Below are 18,703 nucleotides of genomic sequence, written 5' to 3'. Positions count from 1 at the left end.
CGGCGGAAAAGACCCCCCCGGGCTTGAGCGAGGTGGGCTGGGGATGGTGGGGAGGACTTCTAGGTTCCCAGATAACCTTGTTTGCACCACCTGTCAGATGTGAAAAACTCGAAGGACCAGTAGAGAGCATCCGTGCCCTTATTTGTTACAAATGGAAGCGCCGACTCCACTCAGTCCCCAAGTCACACAGCTATTAAGTAGCAGAACCAGGACTAGAAACTGGTCTTGCATAAGAAGTTTTTTGAAGCTATCGTCCTCACTGAACGAATACGGATAATAATACAAGTAATTGGTATTACAAAATATTAGATTTGGGGGATGGTGATACTACTTTGGCATTTGGGACTATTAACATGATTTATGTGTTGGAAAAACCCAACCACTCTGTCCTCCCTGGGCTGGGGCTTCTCATTCCCTCATTCATTAAATATTTGCTCAGCAGTTATTTGTGCCAGGCGCTCTGCTAGAAACTGAAGGTGTAGAGATAAACAAGAACCAGCCCTCCATACTGAGCGGAAGAGATTATTCCCTGGACACCAGTAACTGACGCAGGTGTGGGAAACGCAATAGGCGTTAGATAACGCACCGTGGAAGCTACCAAGGAGACGTCATTTCTGGCTGACTGCCAGCAGACCTTGGGAAGGAGGCGGCATCTGACCTGGATCTCTAAGAGTGGGACTTTGGGGGGCATTTGGAAAGGGGCAGCGCATTCCAGGTAGAAGGTTCAGTGTTAGCAACAAAATTCCAGGTGAGTGTGAAGAACAATGAATAGTTTGGTTTTCCTGTAACGTAGGGATAAACATATGCCGGCAAGGTGGGAAGTCAGTAGTGGGGATTGAAGCTTGATTGATTCCAAGCAGTGGTTGAGTGAGGGGAGGATGGTTCATCTCCTCAGCCATAGAGTGAAGATGTGGGACCAAAGTGCCTGCAGCTCTGAGAGGTTGCGAAGTAGCTGTTCTGGGAATGTGGGGCTTCATGGAACCATCTCAGTGTACTGGGACCATGGATGAAAAAATTCGGTTGAAGTGGGAAAGGGTCCAAATCAAATTGGAAGATTGTTGGACAAGGGATGATCTGTGGCAGTGTTTCAGATTTCCAAAAGCATTGCATTTTGGGGAGGAATTTGTGGAAAAAGTGCTCTTAGCATTCCTGTAACACAGGTGGCTTTATGGACATGAGCAGCAGGTAATCAGCCTGTCTCTATCTGTTCAGGGGACAGTTGTATCTTTAGATGCACTGGGAGGGACCAACAAGGAGCTGTAAACAAGGTAGGCTGTTTTGGCAGTTGAAACAAGAAATTTCTTGTACAAAGATTGCAGATTTACCTTCGTGCCACTCTTTGTTATGAACTAGACAAACAATTCTGTGCAAATGAACTGTTAAAACAGCCTTTTTTATCTTAAAGGAGACACACACAGATTGTAATAGAGGACTTTATAAATGTATCTTTCATTGGTTCTGTGTTATCTCATGTTTATGAAGCACACTATTATTTTCGTATGCCCAAATGAAATGGGTAGATGTGGTCCCAAGCAGACAGGCTATAGCCATTTGTCTAGGGTCTGAGTCTTGGCACCTTCTAGATGCTTCTAGCCCCACCTTGACACCCCTCCTGCAGGAGAAGATTAGGGATTCCCCAAGGTCCATTTCCCATTACTCTCTGGTTGTGCATGTAAATGTTTAAAAACTTTCTGTGTTGTTAGATGAAATATATATTCCATGTGCTTTCACAGCTTCTCCATGTGATGGGCTTTTGAGAAGAGGGAAAACAAGAAATGGTTAGTAGCAGTTCCTTTGGTTAACGGTGTTAATCAATGGTATAAAGAAGGAACTTGCAGGCTGGAATAAGAAGACAAACCTGGAATTGAATTCTCTCTCTGCCACTTACTACCTTTGTGACTTTAGGTCTGACAGATAACTCATCGGAGCCTCAGGTTCCTCATCTGTAAAATGGTGATCATAATAATCAGCTCACAATGGCTAACCAGCCCAAGAGTGTTCTAGAAGGGCTGCTGAAATGCCAGCAATGGGGGCAGTACAGTGTGAATGAGCAGAAGCAGTTAGGATAGGGAGCCTGATCTTGAGGGAGACTAATCTGAGTCTGTAATCAGGTTGTGAGTTCTGCCCTTTCCCACTGTGTGACTTTGGGTAGGTTCCTGAACTGCTTGTGGACACCATAAAATGGGGGAAATCATTCTCTCTCGTTCATGGTGTTGATTTGAGGATTCCCCCTAGCACCATGCTGGGGAAACAGAAGGAGAGAACATCAGAGCTGAAAGGGACCTTACAAGGCCTCCTAACCCTAATCACTCTCGCCTTCCACCACTACTGTGGAAATGTCATTTTTATCAACCCTGACTGTATTTAAACATTCCCGGTGACAGACTGCTTTCTGCACAAGGTGCTCTATGCCATTGTTTGACCACTTTCGATGAAGCTTTCCTCCTACACAGCTGAAATCTGCCTCAATATAACTTCCACATATCTGTCCTCTGCTATGTCCTATATTTTAAAAGAGCATTGGTCTCTTTTTTCACTAATATTTTTGTTTTTAGGTCATTCTCGATCCACGTGTAATTGTACGAAATGATGCCGAGCGATCGCTTGCACCTTTCCCCAGTTTCCCCCAGTGATAACATCTTGCAGACTGCAGTGCGATGTCACAGACAGGTTATTGCACTGATGTGATCAAAGATGCAAAACGTTTCCATCATCTCTAGAATCTCTCATGTTGCCCTTTTATAGCGACACTCTCTTCCCTCTCACCACTTCCTTAACCCCTGGCAACCACTATTTGTTCTCTATTTCTATGATTTTGTCATTTCAAGAATATTCTATAGATAGAATCATACAGTATCACACTTTCTGGCATGTTTTTTTTCACTCAGCATAATTCTGTGGAGATTCACTCAGGTTGCTTAACCTATCAATGGTTTGTTTCTTTTTATTCCTTAGTAGTATTTCATGGTATGTCTGTACCATAATTTATTTACCCATTAAAGGTCTCTCCTGGGCTCTTTCCAGTTTTTGGCTATTATGAATAAGCTGCTCTAAACACTCATGTATAGGTTTTTTTGGTAAATATAAGTCTTCATTGTCTTCAGTCTCTGGAGCAAATGCTAGCAGTACATCTCTGGATCATATGGTAGTTACAAGTTTTTAAAGAAATTGGTTCAAGAATGGCTAGGCCATTTTATGTTCTCACCAGCAAATGAGTGATATAGTTACTGTGCCTCCTTGCCAGCATTTTCCGTTGTCAGTATTTTTAATTTCTGTTATTGGGGTAAGTGTGTGATGTTATCCCATTGTGGTTTTAATCTGCATTTCCCAAATGGCTAATGATGTTTAACATGGCTTACTTGATATCTGAGTCTCTTCTTTGGTGAAATGTCTTGGTGTCTTGTAGTCAGGTTCTAATTGCATTCCTTGCTCTTTCACACTTGAGTTTTGAGAGTTCTTTACATGTTCTCAATACTAGTCCTTTCTTAGTTATGGGGTTTGCAAATATTTTCTCCCATTCTGAAGCTTGTCTTCTTGAGCTTTTAACAGGGTCTTCTTCAGTGCAAAAGCTCTAAATTTTGAGGACGTCAATTTGCCAGTTTTTCCTTGTATGGATAGTACTTTTGGTATCAAGACTAAGAACCCGTCTACCCTGGATCCTGGAGAATTTCTTTTATGTGCTTTCTCCTCTATGTTTTATAGTTTTACATTTAATTCCATGATCCATTTTGAAATATTTTTTGTATAAGATGTGAGACTTGGGTAGAGATTTGTATTTACTTCTGTTTTGTTTTTTGTCTGTTGTTGTTTTGTTGTTTTTTTTTTAATGAATGTTCAATTGCTCTCGCACCATTTGTTGAAAATCTTTTGTAAAATAGCATATGACCTTTGGCGAGTCAAAGTATCCACCTGTTACTAGTTCCCCTATCTTGAAAATGAGGGGCTGTGCTAGAACTAGATGGGTGTTATTCAAGCTCCATTCCTAGAATTTCTGGGGTCCCAGAGAACCTCAGTAGCAGCAGCAATGAGAAGCAGATAGGACTCGCATGCTCCTTCCTGACTTCATCCAGGATAGAGGTACTTTAGTGTTTTATATTTTTGTGGGTCCCTCTGATATTTGATTTAATTCAGGGCCCTGTGCTAAAAACAAGTTTGGAGAGCAGTGGAGTAAGTAATGTCTGATGTACCTTTCTGGAGTAAATTGCTGTGTTTCTAAGCACTTACTGTTGGAACTCACTTTCTCCTTACATATTAGCTTCCTATCTCCTCCCTTAGTTTCTTGAGTGGCTACTCATATGAAATGTTTTCATTGTTATCCCACTATCTATCTATCTATCTATCTATTAGGCTTCATGAAATCAATTAACTTACATTTCATAAATCAGTTTACAAACTGTATGTCAGAATTGAAAATGTGTTAAATATGTTAAAATTGTGCAGTGGAATCATCTATTTCATGGAATTATTGTGGCTGAAAGGATAAGGAGCTCAAATCACACAAAAGCCATGAGCTACTTACTCAACATTTACACACAGCCACCTCTGTGGCTTATCATCTACCTGTCTAGCTTTGGCCAGTTCACAAAGCCTGGTTACGGCAGCTCACCACCACTGCCCCAGCATTGGGAACCATTTTGTAGCCATATAGCCATACAGCCATATTTTTCATTTTTAGTACAATTCTCAATAAATTACATGAGATGTTCAGCTCTTGAATATAAAATAGGCTTTGTGGTAGATGATTTTGCCAACTGTAAGCTTATGGAAGTATTCTGAGCATGTAGAAGGTAGGCTAGGCTAAGTTATGGTGTTTGGTAGGTTAGAAGAAGAAAATGCATTTTGACCTATGATATTTTCAGCTAACAATGGGTTTCCTGGGATATAACCCCAATATAAGTGATCCGTATGAAGGTTTCAATGAGTATTTTCCAGAAGTTGGCATTAGCTACTGTATATTTTTTCTACAAAATGGAATGGCAACATAATAAGCTCAAATAATTGTTTAAAAAGTTAAATAGGGTTAATTGAGATAGTGCATTTGAAAAAAAAATGTTACACTACAAAGTGCTCTCTGTTCAAAGGATGATTATTATTGTAAGCTTGGCTAGGTCCCTGAATTCTAGTAGGCAGCTGTGTGTGTTTGCTGAATCCTATTCATGGGAAATGTGTTTGTTTATTTCATAGTATATTATCTATTTTTCCTTTTAGTGCCCATGTGGCCAAATTCTGAACTCCATCTTAATAAGACTCAAACATATTTGACAGAGTGGTTAGACTTAATGGTTTCCATAAAGTTGTTTTAATAGTTATTTTTCAACAGATGGACAGCTTACATTTGGCTGGATTTCTGTGATAGTGTGATGATTGAAGTTTTCAACAGATGGCACACAAATACTTGGGAAAACACCCTCCCAATATTAAGTGTTGTAAAAAAGACTTTTAGAGTGCCAGAAAAATGATAGTCTGTATTCCCAAGTCCTTAACCTATGCTATTAAGATTATAACTTAGATGGTTTGGAAATTTCCCTTTCTGGCACTTGGATTTATTTTGTAAATGAGCATACATATCTATATTAGAGTAAGAGATGATGAGAAACTGCTGTCAATTAGAGATTCAACACGGATATAGCACTAAAATCTCCTTTTGAGTACTGATGAAAGTCTCTAAGTTCTGCCTGCTGAGTCATTCTACTTCCACGCCATACATACATAGGAAATGTAACCTCCCATAAAAATCAACCATCAGGGATTTATATGTTCTTTCTGAAAAGTATTGACTTAAAAGAAAAAAAAAAAAACTTCACCAAACTCAGAATTTTCAGACATGTTCATCAACATGGTGAACTCTCCGACCTTTCAAGTTGTCTCACTTCTACAATGGCTACTTTACACTGTTTTTGGAATCAGTAAGTAAGGAATCAGACAGTGAGTGAAGCAGCAGGGGAGTGGTGGAAATCTGTGGGAATGTTCGTGGTTGTCATATGACACAGAGCATTTACTGATTATTTAGTGGGTAGAGACTGAATTACCTAGTCCTGCACAGTACAGTTTGGCACAAGGAAGCAATGTCCTGTTTCTTACAGTATGACTGAATATCTGGCTGGCCACTCATCTGAGCCTGGAACTTATCTCTGGTTAAGTTAAATGATAGAGTAAGTTTTGTAATATAAGGTATTTTTGGGCACAGAATATCAGTATACACCCATGCCCTCTTCTTTGATTTTACTAGGCTGGTATATGAAAGGTGGAAAGACTTCTCATCTTCTGCTTCTGAATGTTGACTTTTTCATGTTAAGTAAGTATAAGCATATGGACACTTTATTATGCGTTTTGGTACAGTCACAGACTGAGTGTTTACATAAAACGGATGTTATTATAAATTAAATTCCCCTTTCTATTCCAAATAGGAATTATATTATTATTTATTATATATTAATAAATAATATATAATTGTATTACATGTATAATAAATAATAATATATTATTATTTATTATATATTAATACTTTGGAAATTTTGTATACAGGTAAATTATACTGTCTATGAATTTCTGGATTTAAAGAGGGAACTCTAAAATGCTTACTATTGTAAAGGAGCCCTGGGATTGACCAGGTTGAGAAGCATTGCTATAGAAAATTAAGCGATTAGCAAACAAAATTCTTTCTCACATCTTTTTCAACTGTATGCACATAATACAGTGTTGGAATCATTGAAAGAAAAGGACAGTGGCATGATTTAAGTCTTTAATAAGGAATGCAATCCCAATAATTTCTGTGTGTCTATACTTCTATGGAAGTCTTAAATGGATTTTCTTTTTGCAAGTCATGTCAGCTAGATCTTCTTTGTGTCTATCATTTCAGATGGCGTTTAATGATTGCTTTAGTTTGAGCTATCCTGGTAACCCCCAGCCAGGGGACTTGATTGAAGTATTTCGTTCTGGCTATCAGCACTGGGCACTGTACTTGGGTGATGGTTATGTTATCAACATAGCACCTCTAGGTAAGGTTTGTTTCCAGCAACTCCTAAGAGCTTTTGAATTTTCTTGTTATAAGGAGGAATCATGAATGAAATCATGAAATAAAATAGAAACAAAATATAGAAAGTAGATAAACCTATATGAAACAGGTTTAGAGAAGGACGTATTAAGACCAAACTGGCATTGGATAAATCACAAAGACCAATTAACATTAAGATTTAAAACCTCTGGATTGGAAAAGAAAAATGAAAAAGTAAATAATCCACTGGGGAAAATATTTGTCACAAGCATGGTAAGAATCATTGTCTTTCTATATCACACAAATTATATCAATTCATTCAACATTTATTTATAGATTACTCAGCATATGCCAAATGCTATTCTAGATGCTGTGGATACATAAACATCAAAATCCCAACAAACAACTGGGTAAGGAACTATGAACGGTTTATAGGAAAAGAATACCAAAAGCCAATACCTATCTTTAAAGGTAGTAATCTAGAAATTGTGTAATAAAATAATAGATTTTATTACTATTACATAGCAAAGATTTTAAAATGATAATAGTGTGGATAAGGCTATAAAGGATATTAAAAAAGGGTATTGTTGAAAGAAATGAAAGTTGCTAACATCATTCCTGAAAACAATTTAACAGTATGTATTAAGTCTTTTTAAAAAGATTTTATTTATTTATTTGGCAGAGAGAGACACAGCAAGAAAGGGAACACAAGTGGTGGGGGGTAGAGGGGAGGTGGGTGGGAGGGGGAGAAGCAGGCTTCCTGCCCATCAGGGAGCCTGATGTGGGCATCTGGATCCCAGGATCCTGGGATCATGACCTGAGCTGAAGGCAGAGGCTTCAGGACTGAGCCACCCAGGCGATCCTATGTATTAAAAGTCTTAAAAGAGATCATGTATTCTGACCCTGTAATTGTACTTCTATGATTTTATTCTTCAGAAATATTTATAGAAATGTGGAATAACATTCCTTATAAGAGTGTTTACTTCTATCTCATTTATAACAGTTTAAAAAATAGACGATAGCAAAATAACAAATGTTAGTGAGGATGTGGAGAAAAAGGGAACCCTCTAGCACTGTTGGTGGGAATGCAAACTGGTGCAGCCACATTGCAGAAAACAATATGGAGGTTCCTCAAAAAATTAAAAATAGAAATTCCTATGATCCAGTAATTCCATTATTGGATATTTACCTAAAGAAAATGAAAACACCATTTTGAAACGATACATGTACCCCTATGTTTATTGCAGCATTATTTACGATGGCTAACATATGGGAAACAACCTAGGTGTCCATCCATAGATGAATAGATAAAGAAGATGTGGTATATAAATAATGGACTATTGGGCGCCTGGGTGGCTCAGTGTGTTAAGCCTCTGCCTTCGGCTCAGGTCATGATCTTGGGGTCCTGGGATCGAGTCCCGCATTAGGTTCTCTGCTCAGCAGGGAGCCTGCTTCCTCCTCTCTTTCTGCCTGCCTCTCTGCCTACTTGTGATTTCTGTCTGTCAAATAAATAAATAATCTTAAAAAAAAATAATGGACTATTACTCAGCCATAAAAAAGAATCAGTTCTTACCATTTGCAACAACATGAATGCACCTAGAGGGTATTATGCTAAGTGAAATAAGTCAGGCAGAGAGAGACAAATACCATATGATTTCACTTACATGTGGAATCTAAAACACACACACACACACACACACACACAAGTGAACAAACAAGCCAGAAACAGACTTGTAAATATAGAGAGCAAATGGGTGGTTACCAGCGAGAAGAGGATAGGGGAATGGATGAAATAATGTGGAGGAGACTAAGAGATACAAAAAAAGAATTTCTTAGTTGCTTAATGTTCAGTAGGGAACTAGTTAAATGAATTATGACTTTGCCACAGAATATTAGATATATGTCATATCTAATATTTGACATATTAGATATGTCAAACATATTCTATGTTTGACAGAATTCTTTAGTTGCAAGTAACAGAAAACAAACAAATTAGGTTGAGCAAAAAGGCAAATTCATTGCTTCACTGAGGGGAACTACAAAAAGGTTGAAGATGGCCCCGGACCCAGGGATGCCTGGATGAAGGGGATTGAACATGATTATCAAGTCTCATATCTGTATTTTCTTTCTGTATGTTGTCTTAATAATCCCAGACTATGTCTCTCTAGGAAGCTGAACTAATACCCGTCAGTATCCTTAGCCTCTCATTCTTCCAGTCCTGTGACCCAACAGAAGAGAGCTAATCTCGTCCTGTTCTAGTAGGAACTAGCATGGAGAACAATCCTAGTTCGTATAGTGTGGATCCCATGCCCATCACTGGACGAGCCCTGTGCCCAGGAGAATGAGATACTGTATCTGACCCATACAAAACCTTTTCCAGAAAGAAAGAGTCAGTTGTGGGATGGGGTGCTAGATAGGCCAAAACAACATCTCCTATAATGGCCATTAAAAAATCCTATTTCTGGCCATGTTTAATTGCATGAGATAATCTTGCATGATATTTATTTGAAAATTCCAGATTAAAAATGCAGTATGTAATATGATACCTAGTTTGCAAAGAAATAATATATACACATGTGAATGCACACATATACACACATCAGTATTCATGTGTTAATAAGACATAATAGAAATACATCAAAATATTAACAGTTATTTCTGGGTGGGTAGATAATGGGTGATTTATATCTACATGTTTATGTAGTTTTTTCTGTATTTCCTAAATGCTTAGAAATAAGCACAAATCATTTCTTAAGAAAAAATGTATGCAATTAAATAGACTGGGACATTTTTTTCTTCATGATACCTTTAGAAAAAAGTGTAAATAATCCTAGTCTTACTATCTTGAAAACATCTGAGAATTTTTAATGAAGTGGTTTTTGCAACATTTTGAAATATTTGCCTCTTGTTCTAGAGTACTGGAAATAGAAATGGCAAATAAAATAACATACATGATAAAGAGCCATTAGTTTCTGCAGAGTCTGGTGATTACCATTAAGCAATGTTACATTATTTCTGCAGTTTTCACATCTGGAAAATAATAAAGAGATTTTTCTGTTCTTTCTTTATTTTCACGCATTAAGCTTCATATTACTGTGGTTGTAGCATGGAGCTTTGATCCTAGATACTGAAATCCAATTCCTGGTTCTGTTGTTAACTACTCACATCATATTCTTGCAAGCCAGTTTCTCTCCACACTTCAATATCCTCACCTGTGAATTGATTGCAACAGACTAGTTTTAAAAAATTTTAGGAATTCTAACTAGGAGATGCAGGCTTTAAGAACTTGTAATGTCTAAGGACTTTCTTTATTATTATTATTTTTTTTAAGATTTTATTTTATTTATTTGGCAGAGAAAGAGAGATTACAAGTAGGCAGAGAGGCAGGCAGAGAGAGAGGGGGAAGCAGACTCCCTGCTGAGCAGAGGGCCTGATGTGGGTCTCGATCCCAGAACCCTGAGATCATGACCTGAGCCGAAGGCAGAGGCCTAACCCACTGAGCCACTCAGGTGCCCCTGTCTAAGGACTTTCAATGTGTAAGATAGTAACTGGAAATGCTGCTTGAAGAAAAGGATCTTGGAAGTTAGGAAAAAAGAGAAGTAGAAAAAAGAAGAGTGTCTAACCACCAGTTATATGGAGACACCCCCCCCCCCCATGATTTACTTGAAAAATAGCTAAGCATAGCAGTCTCAGGCAGATGGAGAGGGACCAGGGCCTGGCATTAGAGCTGAACACTGAGCAATCATCTGTCCAGGCTCAGATACTGATAGTGGCAGGCCAGGAGACAATGGTCCCTGGCAGTCTAGGCAGATGCTTGCCAAATAAGGCAGCTAAAATGGAGTGGCAGGGGATGGGGCATATAACAGGTGGCTGGGTAGAGCATAGCCTAGGGCCACATCTATTGGACAGTACCTACTAGGTTAGTTTCAGTTTCAGAACTTAGTTTCTTTGTCAAAAGGAACTGGCAAGACAAAAGCAGGGCCCCAGTTGACCCTATCTGACCCTTTAGAGGACTGAGGTACCACGCAGGTTTCAAATTGTACCATGCAGATTTCAAGCCACGTCAAAAGGACAAGTGTAAAAGGCAGAGGAAAGGGTAAGGAGCACAGCTTCGACACTAGGATGAGCTCACTGATCCTAATATACAACTGCCGAGCTCCAGAGATACTAGTTTGGAAGGTTCGGATGCTGGAAACGAGCATGTTTTATAGAAAAAATGTAGACAGTGATCTTAGATGTACTGTGCTAAGAACATATACCAAGATCTCTAACAATAATGCCAACTGATAGAGATCTTATTCCTCAAGAATGGGTAGTTTTCTCACCCAGTCTGCTCTATGGGCAGATACAAATATTCAGAGAGTTTCCTTATATTCCCACTCATATTGTACTAAGTGTCACTGATAAACTTACAGAATGAGTTGTTCAGACTGGCAAGAATAACTGGCCTCTGGTTTGGTGGTAAGTTAGGAACAGAGCTCCCTTCCTTCAGGGGCTTCAGTGACTCCATCAGTTCCGAAGGTGTGGCACTGTAATTATATGGCATTGGGTTTTACTGGGTTGTGTCACTTGATCTTGCTAACTAGAATTCTCCTTATAGAGGATGGCATTTCTTCATCATTTACAAGCGCCAAGTCTGTATTCAGCAGGAAAGCCCTGGTGAAGATGCAGTTGCTGAGGGATGTTGTGGGAAAGGACACATACAGAATAAACAATAAATATGATGGGACCTACTCCCCTCTCCCCGTGGAAGAAGTCATGCAACGGTCAGAGATGGTTATTGGACAGGAGGTGGAATATGACATACTTGTCAACAACTGTGAGCATTTTGTGACTTTGCTTCGTTATGGAGAAGGAGTTTCAGAACAGGTGAGTTTCCTTTAGAAGATATATAGAAAGGTTCTTATATTGGAAAAAATAATAACTATTGACTGTAAGACTTCCAGGCAGCAAACAAAAGGAAAAGGACATGAAAATATGAGAATTCCAAAGGATAAAGGAAGGAATCTAGTTGACCAAGGTCATATAGCAAGCTAATGGCCAAATTAAAGCTTGAACGTGGACATCATGAATTTGGGGCTGGAAGGAACTTGAAGCAAAATCAAGACCATAGCTTTCCTGTCAGTCCTATTACCCTCTGTCCTTCAGGGTTTTGTTTTGTTCTGTTTTCCCATTTCCCTGTCATACAGCAGTTTCAAATCAGTAACCTCATGCACTGAAAAGAACATTCTGAAAAGAATGTTGACATTTTTAAGTGGGAGATCATTTGCCAAAAACATAGATGGTAACTCTGGGATTCTTTTCCCTTAGCTGAAAGAGGCCAACTAATAACAGACATATTTTGGTAGATTTGAAAATGGTTTCTGTCTCCTTGCAATGCTAGTTTCAGAGAAATTGTGTGCTTTTAAGCAGCTCCTTTGATTCATTGAGCTTTTGAATGATTTTTTAAAAATGGATCGATTATTTTTAAAATAGCATGTAATGTTGCCATTTCTCACACTATTTTGTAGCATAGCAGATTTCTAACTAAGAGCATGCTTGATTCATTTGCCTTCTTTTTTCCTATCATACCACCAATCCAATTCCATCATGGATGTTTTAACCTAAAGATTTATTAAAGTGATATAAGAGAATGAATAAAGGTTCCCAGTATCTTGAAACTGTTGAATCTGTTATATAAAAGTCTATTCTAAGGAATGAGTTTACAATTCTTCTCCTGGAAGCTTGGGAAGATAGGAGAGGGAACATTATGAAAGGATACATTTGTTTTCATTAGGAAATAATTTAATTGGAAATTCATTTTTATTAGGAAATACATGAACATAATGAATGTTCTATTCACATGTAACAATAAATTGCTTCTGAACCAGAACACAGAGGATATCCACACAAATTCCTGCTCACCTTTGCATTGAAAACTAGTAATATAGCTGGAAATGGAGTCCATCCCTCTCCTTTGCAAATGATAAATTTGTCTGCTGTGTTCAACAAGCAATTTTTTAAATGTGGCTTTAAAAAAAGGGGGGGGATTAATACCACCTTTTTTGCTTTGACTCTAATTTATAATCCCTCATCTTTTCACCTTTCGTACCCTAATCAACTCAGGAAAATTAATCATTCCTCAACAACTAGAACGGTTTTCTAACAGGTTCTGTTGAAGACATTGCTCTGACAGCCCTAAGCAGCCATCTAAACTTTGGAATTCTGCTGACCGGAGCTAGACCAACTTCTTCCCCAGGGGTTAGCTAGGTGGTTTTGGGAATATTGTTTATCAGTTTCCTAATCTATAAACTGAGGTTGTTTGGAGGATTATAGGAGATATTTGAAGTCTGTTAGCACACTGTATTACATATTATCCATCGCCAAACCAGCAAAACTTGGATGAATATTTTTAATCACAATATTTAAAAATTTTTATAAATCTTTGTTGGTACTCTTCAATAAAATGTTGACCTGATAGAAACTACAGCACTTGTATTATTATTTTCATTACTATCAATAATTAATAGTATTATTACTAATAATAGCTAATATTGGATTCATTTTTTGATCTCCTCAGGGCTTTGGGGTTTTAGGGGACGCCTAGGTGGCTCAGTTGGTTAAGCGGCTGCCTTCGGCTCAGGTCATGATCCTAGCGTCCTGGGATCGAGTCCCATATTGGGCTCCTTGCTCGACAGGGAGCCTGCTTCTCCCTCTGCCTCTGCCTACTTGTGATCTTTCTCTCTCTGTCTCTCTCTCTGACAAATAAATAAATAAATAAATAATAATAAAAAAATCTTTAAAAAAAAATAAAAAAAAGAACTGTTTTTTTAGGGGGGGAATGGCTGTGTATTTATCCCAATTTAAAAAACTGCAAATGCATTTAAAAAGATTAGAAAGGTGGAAGGATTGTAGCCCCATCTTTTTCTTCTTTGTGTTTTTCTGTATTTAAAAAAACAATAATAGACTTTATTTTTTAGAGCAGTATATAGTTCACAGCAAAATTGAACTGGAAGTTTAGAGAATTCCCTCAAAGCCCTCCCCATTAGCCATGTACACAGCCTCCCCCACTATTAGCAGTCCACATCAGTGTAGTATACTTGTTACAAAAGATGAACCAACACTGACATGTTACCCACCAGAGTACATAGTGATGAAAGCTGGAATATATCACCTCAAAATATGTGGCATAAGGATTATTTTGAGCTGAAGGCAATTGAGAAGCAGACCCTAAAAGTGGGACATACATTTTCAAAGGCGTTCCTCTGCCCTTCTCTAGCAGGAAGGACAAAAGTTAATCATCCAGGACAACTGGTGGTTATCATTAAGACTCTTACCAGCCTGGAGAGGACACCAGAGGCATCTAAATGACAACCTTAACTAACTAGATTTTGTCATAAGTTTCTCATATATTTACCTTCCCATGGTCCACTGCTCTGGGAAGCCTAAAACTGCTTTCTTTTGTCCTGTCATTACTCTACAAACTTACTGTTCTTTTTTGAAGATGCCATATAAGCCTGAATTCTACTCCACCTCTTTGAGATACTCTTCCCTGAGTTTCTCCCATGTATATATGAGATGAACATTAGTAAACTTGTTGGTTTTCTTTTGTAAAGTTGTCTTTTATTAATAAGGTTCAGCTGAGAAACTAAGGTGGATACAGGAAAAAGTTTTGCCTCTCCTAAAATAGTTTACATTAGGGTTCACTCTCAGTGTTGTACATTCTATAAATTTTGACAGATGTATAGTGACATATATATATACATCACTATAGTTTCATACAGAATACTTTCCCTGCCTTAAAATTCCTCTATCTTCTGCTTGAGTATTCATCTTTCCTTCACTCTAAACCTCTGGCAACAATTGAGCAGTATGCATACTAAGCAATATGCATGGAAAATTCCTCCATCTATTTTCATGGTTTGGTAGCTCACTTTTCTTTATCACTCAGTAACATTCCATTGTCTGGATGTACGTTCATCTACTAAAAAACATCTTGGTTGATTTCAGGTTTTGGTAATTGTGACTAAAACTGCTAGAAACATTTGTGTGCAGGTTTTCATGTGGATATGAATTTTCAGCTCCTTTCAGTAAATACCAAGGAGCATGATTACTGGATTGTATGGTAAGAGTATGTTTAGTTTTGTAAAAAACCACCAAAGTGTCTTACAAAGTGGCTCTACCCTTTTGCATTCCCACCAACAGGAAATGAGAGTTCCTGTTTTTCCACATCTTCTTTAGGATTTGGTGTTGTGATCATTTTGGGTTTAGTCATTCTGCTAGATACAGAGTGGTATCTCATTGTCTTAATTTGCAGTTCCCTAAATCTGTGAAGTTAAGCATCCTTTCATGTGCTTCTTTGTCACCTGCATATCGTATTTGATGATGTGTCTTTTGAGATCTTTTGTCAATTATAGTTTTTTTTTTTAAGATTTTATTTATTTATTTGACAGACAGAGACCACAAGTAGGCAGAGAAGCAGGCAGAGAGAGAGAGAGGGAAGCGGCCTCCCTGCTGAACAGACAGCCTGATGTGGGGCTCAATCTCAGGACCCTGAGATCGAAGGCAGAGGCTTTAACCCACTGAGCCACCCAGGCGCCCTTCAATTATAGATTTTTAAATTGGGTTCCTTGCTCATTTTCTTTTTGTTGAGTTTTAAGAGCTTTTTGCATATTTTGAATAACAGTTCTTTACCAGATCTGTCTGTTGGAAACTTTTTTTTTCCTAGTCTGTGGCTTGTCTTTAAAAAAAATTTTAAATAGACATTTGCCACTGATACAGTTTTAACAAGGTATTAAAATGTGCCTGCCTTTGTGGAAGATGGCAGTGCCCTTGAATAGGCCTGGACAAGCTGAACTGTGATACACTCTGACTGTGCTTCAGTGCATAGCACTGTGGCCTTAGTCTCAGGGGAAGAGGAATTTTGATAAGCCCTGCAGTCATCTGTGACCCAACTACACTATGTCAGGACACAGCACTCCAGATTCAGCTAATGTTTCATTGGTCACGTATAGATCCTTGGAATGCGGCCTTTATTCTTTATAAGCCCTGTAAAGGATAAAATGTGAAGAGCCAGCTTAAGTGATTTTATAATCCTAAATTGTAAAATAAAAGCTCTTGTTCATAATAGTTCACTGAGAACATTCTGGGATGTTATATTCTTGCAGGTCAAATCCCATTACACATAACTCCAAGAGATTATCCAAATTACTCAGAATTTTGCCATCTAGACTATAACTTGAAATAAGTGTTTGGGATTTGGGAAACTGCCTACACTGTAGGAAGTAGCTTCCTTGTCATGGTATCTGGCCTATGTGCTTTCAGGGGGTTTTGGTTTAGGATCACATTGCTCTCCCCAGACCTCTTAGATCTGTGGGATTTCTCTCACCGCTTATGTTTCAAGTGGCTGAAGGAGACACAGTGAATTAGGTCTGCATTTAGCTGGGACCACCCTACCCACAGGATTCTGCCACCTCCCCAGGCTATCTTTTGACTCCTCTTTCTAAAGGCACCAATTGCCCCTTCTTATTTGTTTATTACCTGCCACATTTCCCCATCTCAGAACTTCCTGGGATCTCAGTATCCACCTGAAATTAAATGAGGGGTAGGCTTGAATTATAATCCTTGATCCTTGTCTGATTACTGATTTTGCCCCTCTTTGGAATGTTGTCCTATATCTCCTATCCTCTTGTCCCTTTGACTCTCCATGTGCCAAGTGTGTAGCTCTATGCTGCGGCAAATTCTGACTCTTCCCTGGGAAATAACTTAGGTGGTGACTCATTAAAATGTATGAATAAAATAATCAACCAAACAGAATTAGAATTGTAAACTAAATTGGATTTGTCAGTTGTTTGCCAATGCCACTCTCCCTGGCAACTGAGGATGGTGGCAGAGTAGGGAGCTACAATGACAGGCCTTGTCCCTAGAGACCACAGGATGGTGTAATGGAATGAATACTCCTGTCACTGTGTTTCTTTCTTGGCCAGGCCCTTGTGGTCTATTTCCAACAGGGAAGCTACAGTTGGGGAGGCACTGTGTGGCAGTCTTGTGGGGATGGCAGCCTATGTGGGGAAGGCCTGTGGGTTAGACAGAAGGTATGCTCAAATGTGAGCTGGGTCAGGATTTCCAGTATTTGGGTTGGTCCCTAGAGTCATTTGGGAGAAATGTTTTGCTTTATTTGAAAGCCCGATTCTTAAATCCCAGAGAACAACTGTTGTTTTCAGAATACCTGATGACTCTGAAGCATCTGAATGTGACCTTTGGGTCATAAAATTGCACTCAAACTCATACAGATGGAAGGCAATATTAGCTGAGTGCCATGAAAACCATGAATATTCATTAGATCCCTCATCATGATGATGATTAATACCCTTAAAGCTATAAATGTCTGAACTCCTTTATGGACAATTGAACTTGAGAGTGGTTTATTTTAGTTTGTCTACATGAGAAATTAATTTTTGACACAATAGTTAACATCATTATTGACTTCTTTGGAAGTTTGTTTATCAAAATAGATATTGTATCTACCAAATAAGAGCTTATAGGTATTTAGCTTGGATTACATCTCTGAATTATTTTGCTAGTAGACATTCTCAAGTCAGAAAACACACACACACACACACACACACACAGACACAGATTTTCACCCTGGTATAGACCCAAACAAACCAGTATGTGTTTAGGAGATAATGATTGTTTAGAGGGAATTGGTTCATGACTCAACCTGTATCTAAACAGCATGGTGGTATGACCTCAGGCAAATCACTTAACTTACCAAGTCTTGCAAAACAGGAGTAAAACTACCTCCCAGATATACTACCATGGTTATAAGGAATTGTGCCATAATGAGTAATAAATTGTTGGGGACCACAAAAATATGAAGAATATATACATATGTGCATTTAACTATATCTTTGTCATAATTGTAAAAATTATAAATTTATTTGTTCATTTCAGTTGAATTTTACATGAAGCTTTAAATTTATCCTTTGTACATTAAAAATGTCTTCGTTTTAATTAACAAGCTAAAGTTTGGGTTTAGGACAGAGATGCCTTTAGAATAAGATTTGTTTTTTGTTTGTTTCTCATTTCTTTATAGGCCAACCAAGCAATAAGTACCATTGGGTTTGTGGCAGCTGCTGCTGGTGCCTTCTCACTCCTGGGCTTGTTTCCAAAAAGACAAAGAGCAAAATACTATTAACAATTTACTGAAGAGATATTGGAGCTGAAGGAATTTGTGAGGCGGGGGAAAAAAAACTGGGATGAATACTTATTTTCAATGCATCATTATTGTTCCACATTCCAGTGATGGATGGCAGGCTCTTTAATAAATTGCTTACTGATATTATCTCATCATTGAGCCATGGAAATTTTTCTCCCTACTAGCAAAGATTTGCTGTGGCAGTTTGAACAAGAAGCAGTAGCCTTTTGAGCAAGCCAGCAGCGGATCTTAACAAAATCACATCATATTTTATCTTCTACCATAAATGTTGTTTTCCTTTTTCCTGAGGGTGGCTATTTTCTACTTTCTGAAGGAATAGAGAACAGTTTATATGTGATTTTAAAAGAAATGTTAAGAGCCCCAAATTGAGATTGACATCTAACTTCTTATTCCCTTTCTGGTCAGAAAAGAAACTGGGACATTTGAACATTTCATTAGGCAGTTTGAGGAGCTCTGATTAACAATCCATTTGAGAGTGCACGCCCATCTCCTAGCTCCTGTGTAGATGC

The 18,703-nt window shown here is 38.3% G+C and overlaps 1 protein-coding gene across 1 annotated transcript; it reads left to right on the top strand.

Annotated features, from left to right (window-relative positions):
• The first annotated feature begins 696 nt into the window (after window positions 1–696).
• On the top strand, window positions 697–18,181 carry PLAAT1 (phospholipase A and acyltransferase 1). Its single transcript, XM_046003818.1, has 5 exons — window positions 697–748; window positions 6,230–6,295; window positions 6,860–6,998; window positions 11,595–11,863; window positions 18,072–18,181. The coding sequence occupies exons 3-5, from the start codon at window positions 6,860–6,862 to the stop codon at window positions 18,171–18,173; spliced, it is 510 nt and encodes a 169-aa protein (XP_045859774.1). The 5' UTR covers window positions 697–748; window positions 6,230–6,295; the 3' UTR covers window positions 18,174–18,181.
• Window positions 18,182–18,703: the final 522 nt, after the last annotated feature.

This window comes from Meles meles, chromosome 4 (genome assembly GCF_922984935.1).
Source record: "Meles meles chromosome 4, mMelMel3.1 paternal haplotype, whole genome shotgun sequence".
NCBI classification, from domain to species: Eukaryota; Metazoa; Chordata; class Mammalia; order Carnivora; family Mustelidae; genus Meles; species Meles meles.
Note: the sequence above shows the minus strand (reverse complement) of the source record. Positions and strands in the feature narration are given on the sequence as shown.

Excerpts from the sequence above, each read along its gene's own strand:
- PLAAT1 (XM_046003818.1), top strand. The coding sequence starts at position 6,860 with ATGGCGTTTAATGATTGCTTTAGTTTGAGCTATCCTGGTAACCCCCAG. Across the intron at positions 6,999-11,594 it reads TATCAACATAGCACCTCTAG|AGGATGGCATTTCTTCATCA; the intron begins GTAAGGTTTGTT and ends TTCTCCTTATAG. Across the intron at positions 11,864-18,071 it reads GAGAAGGAGTTTCAGAACAG|GCCAACCAAGCAATAAGTAC; the intron begins GTGAGTTTCCTT and ends ATTTCTTTATAG.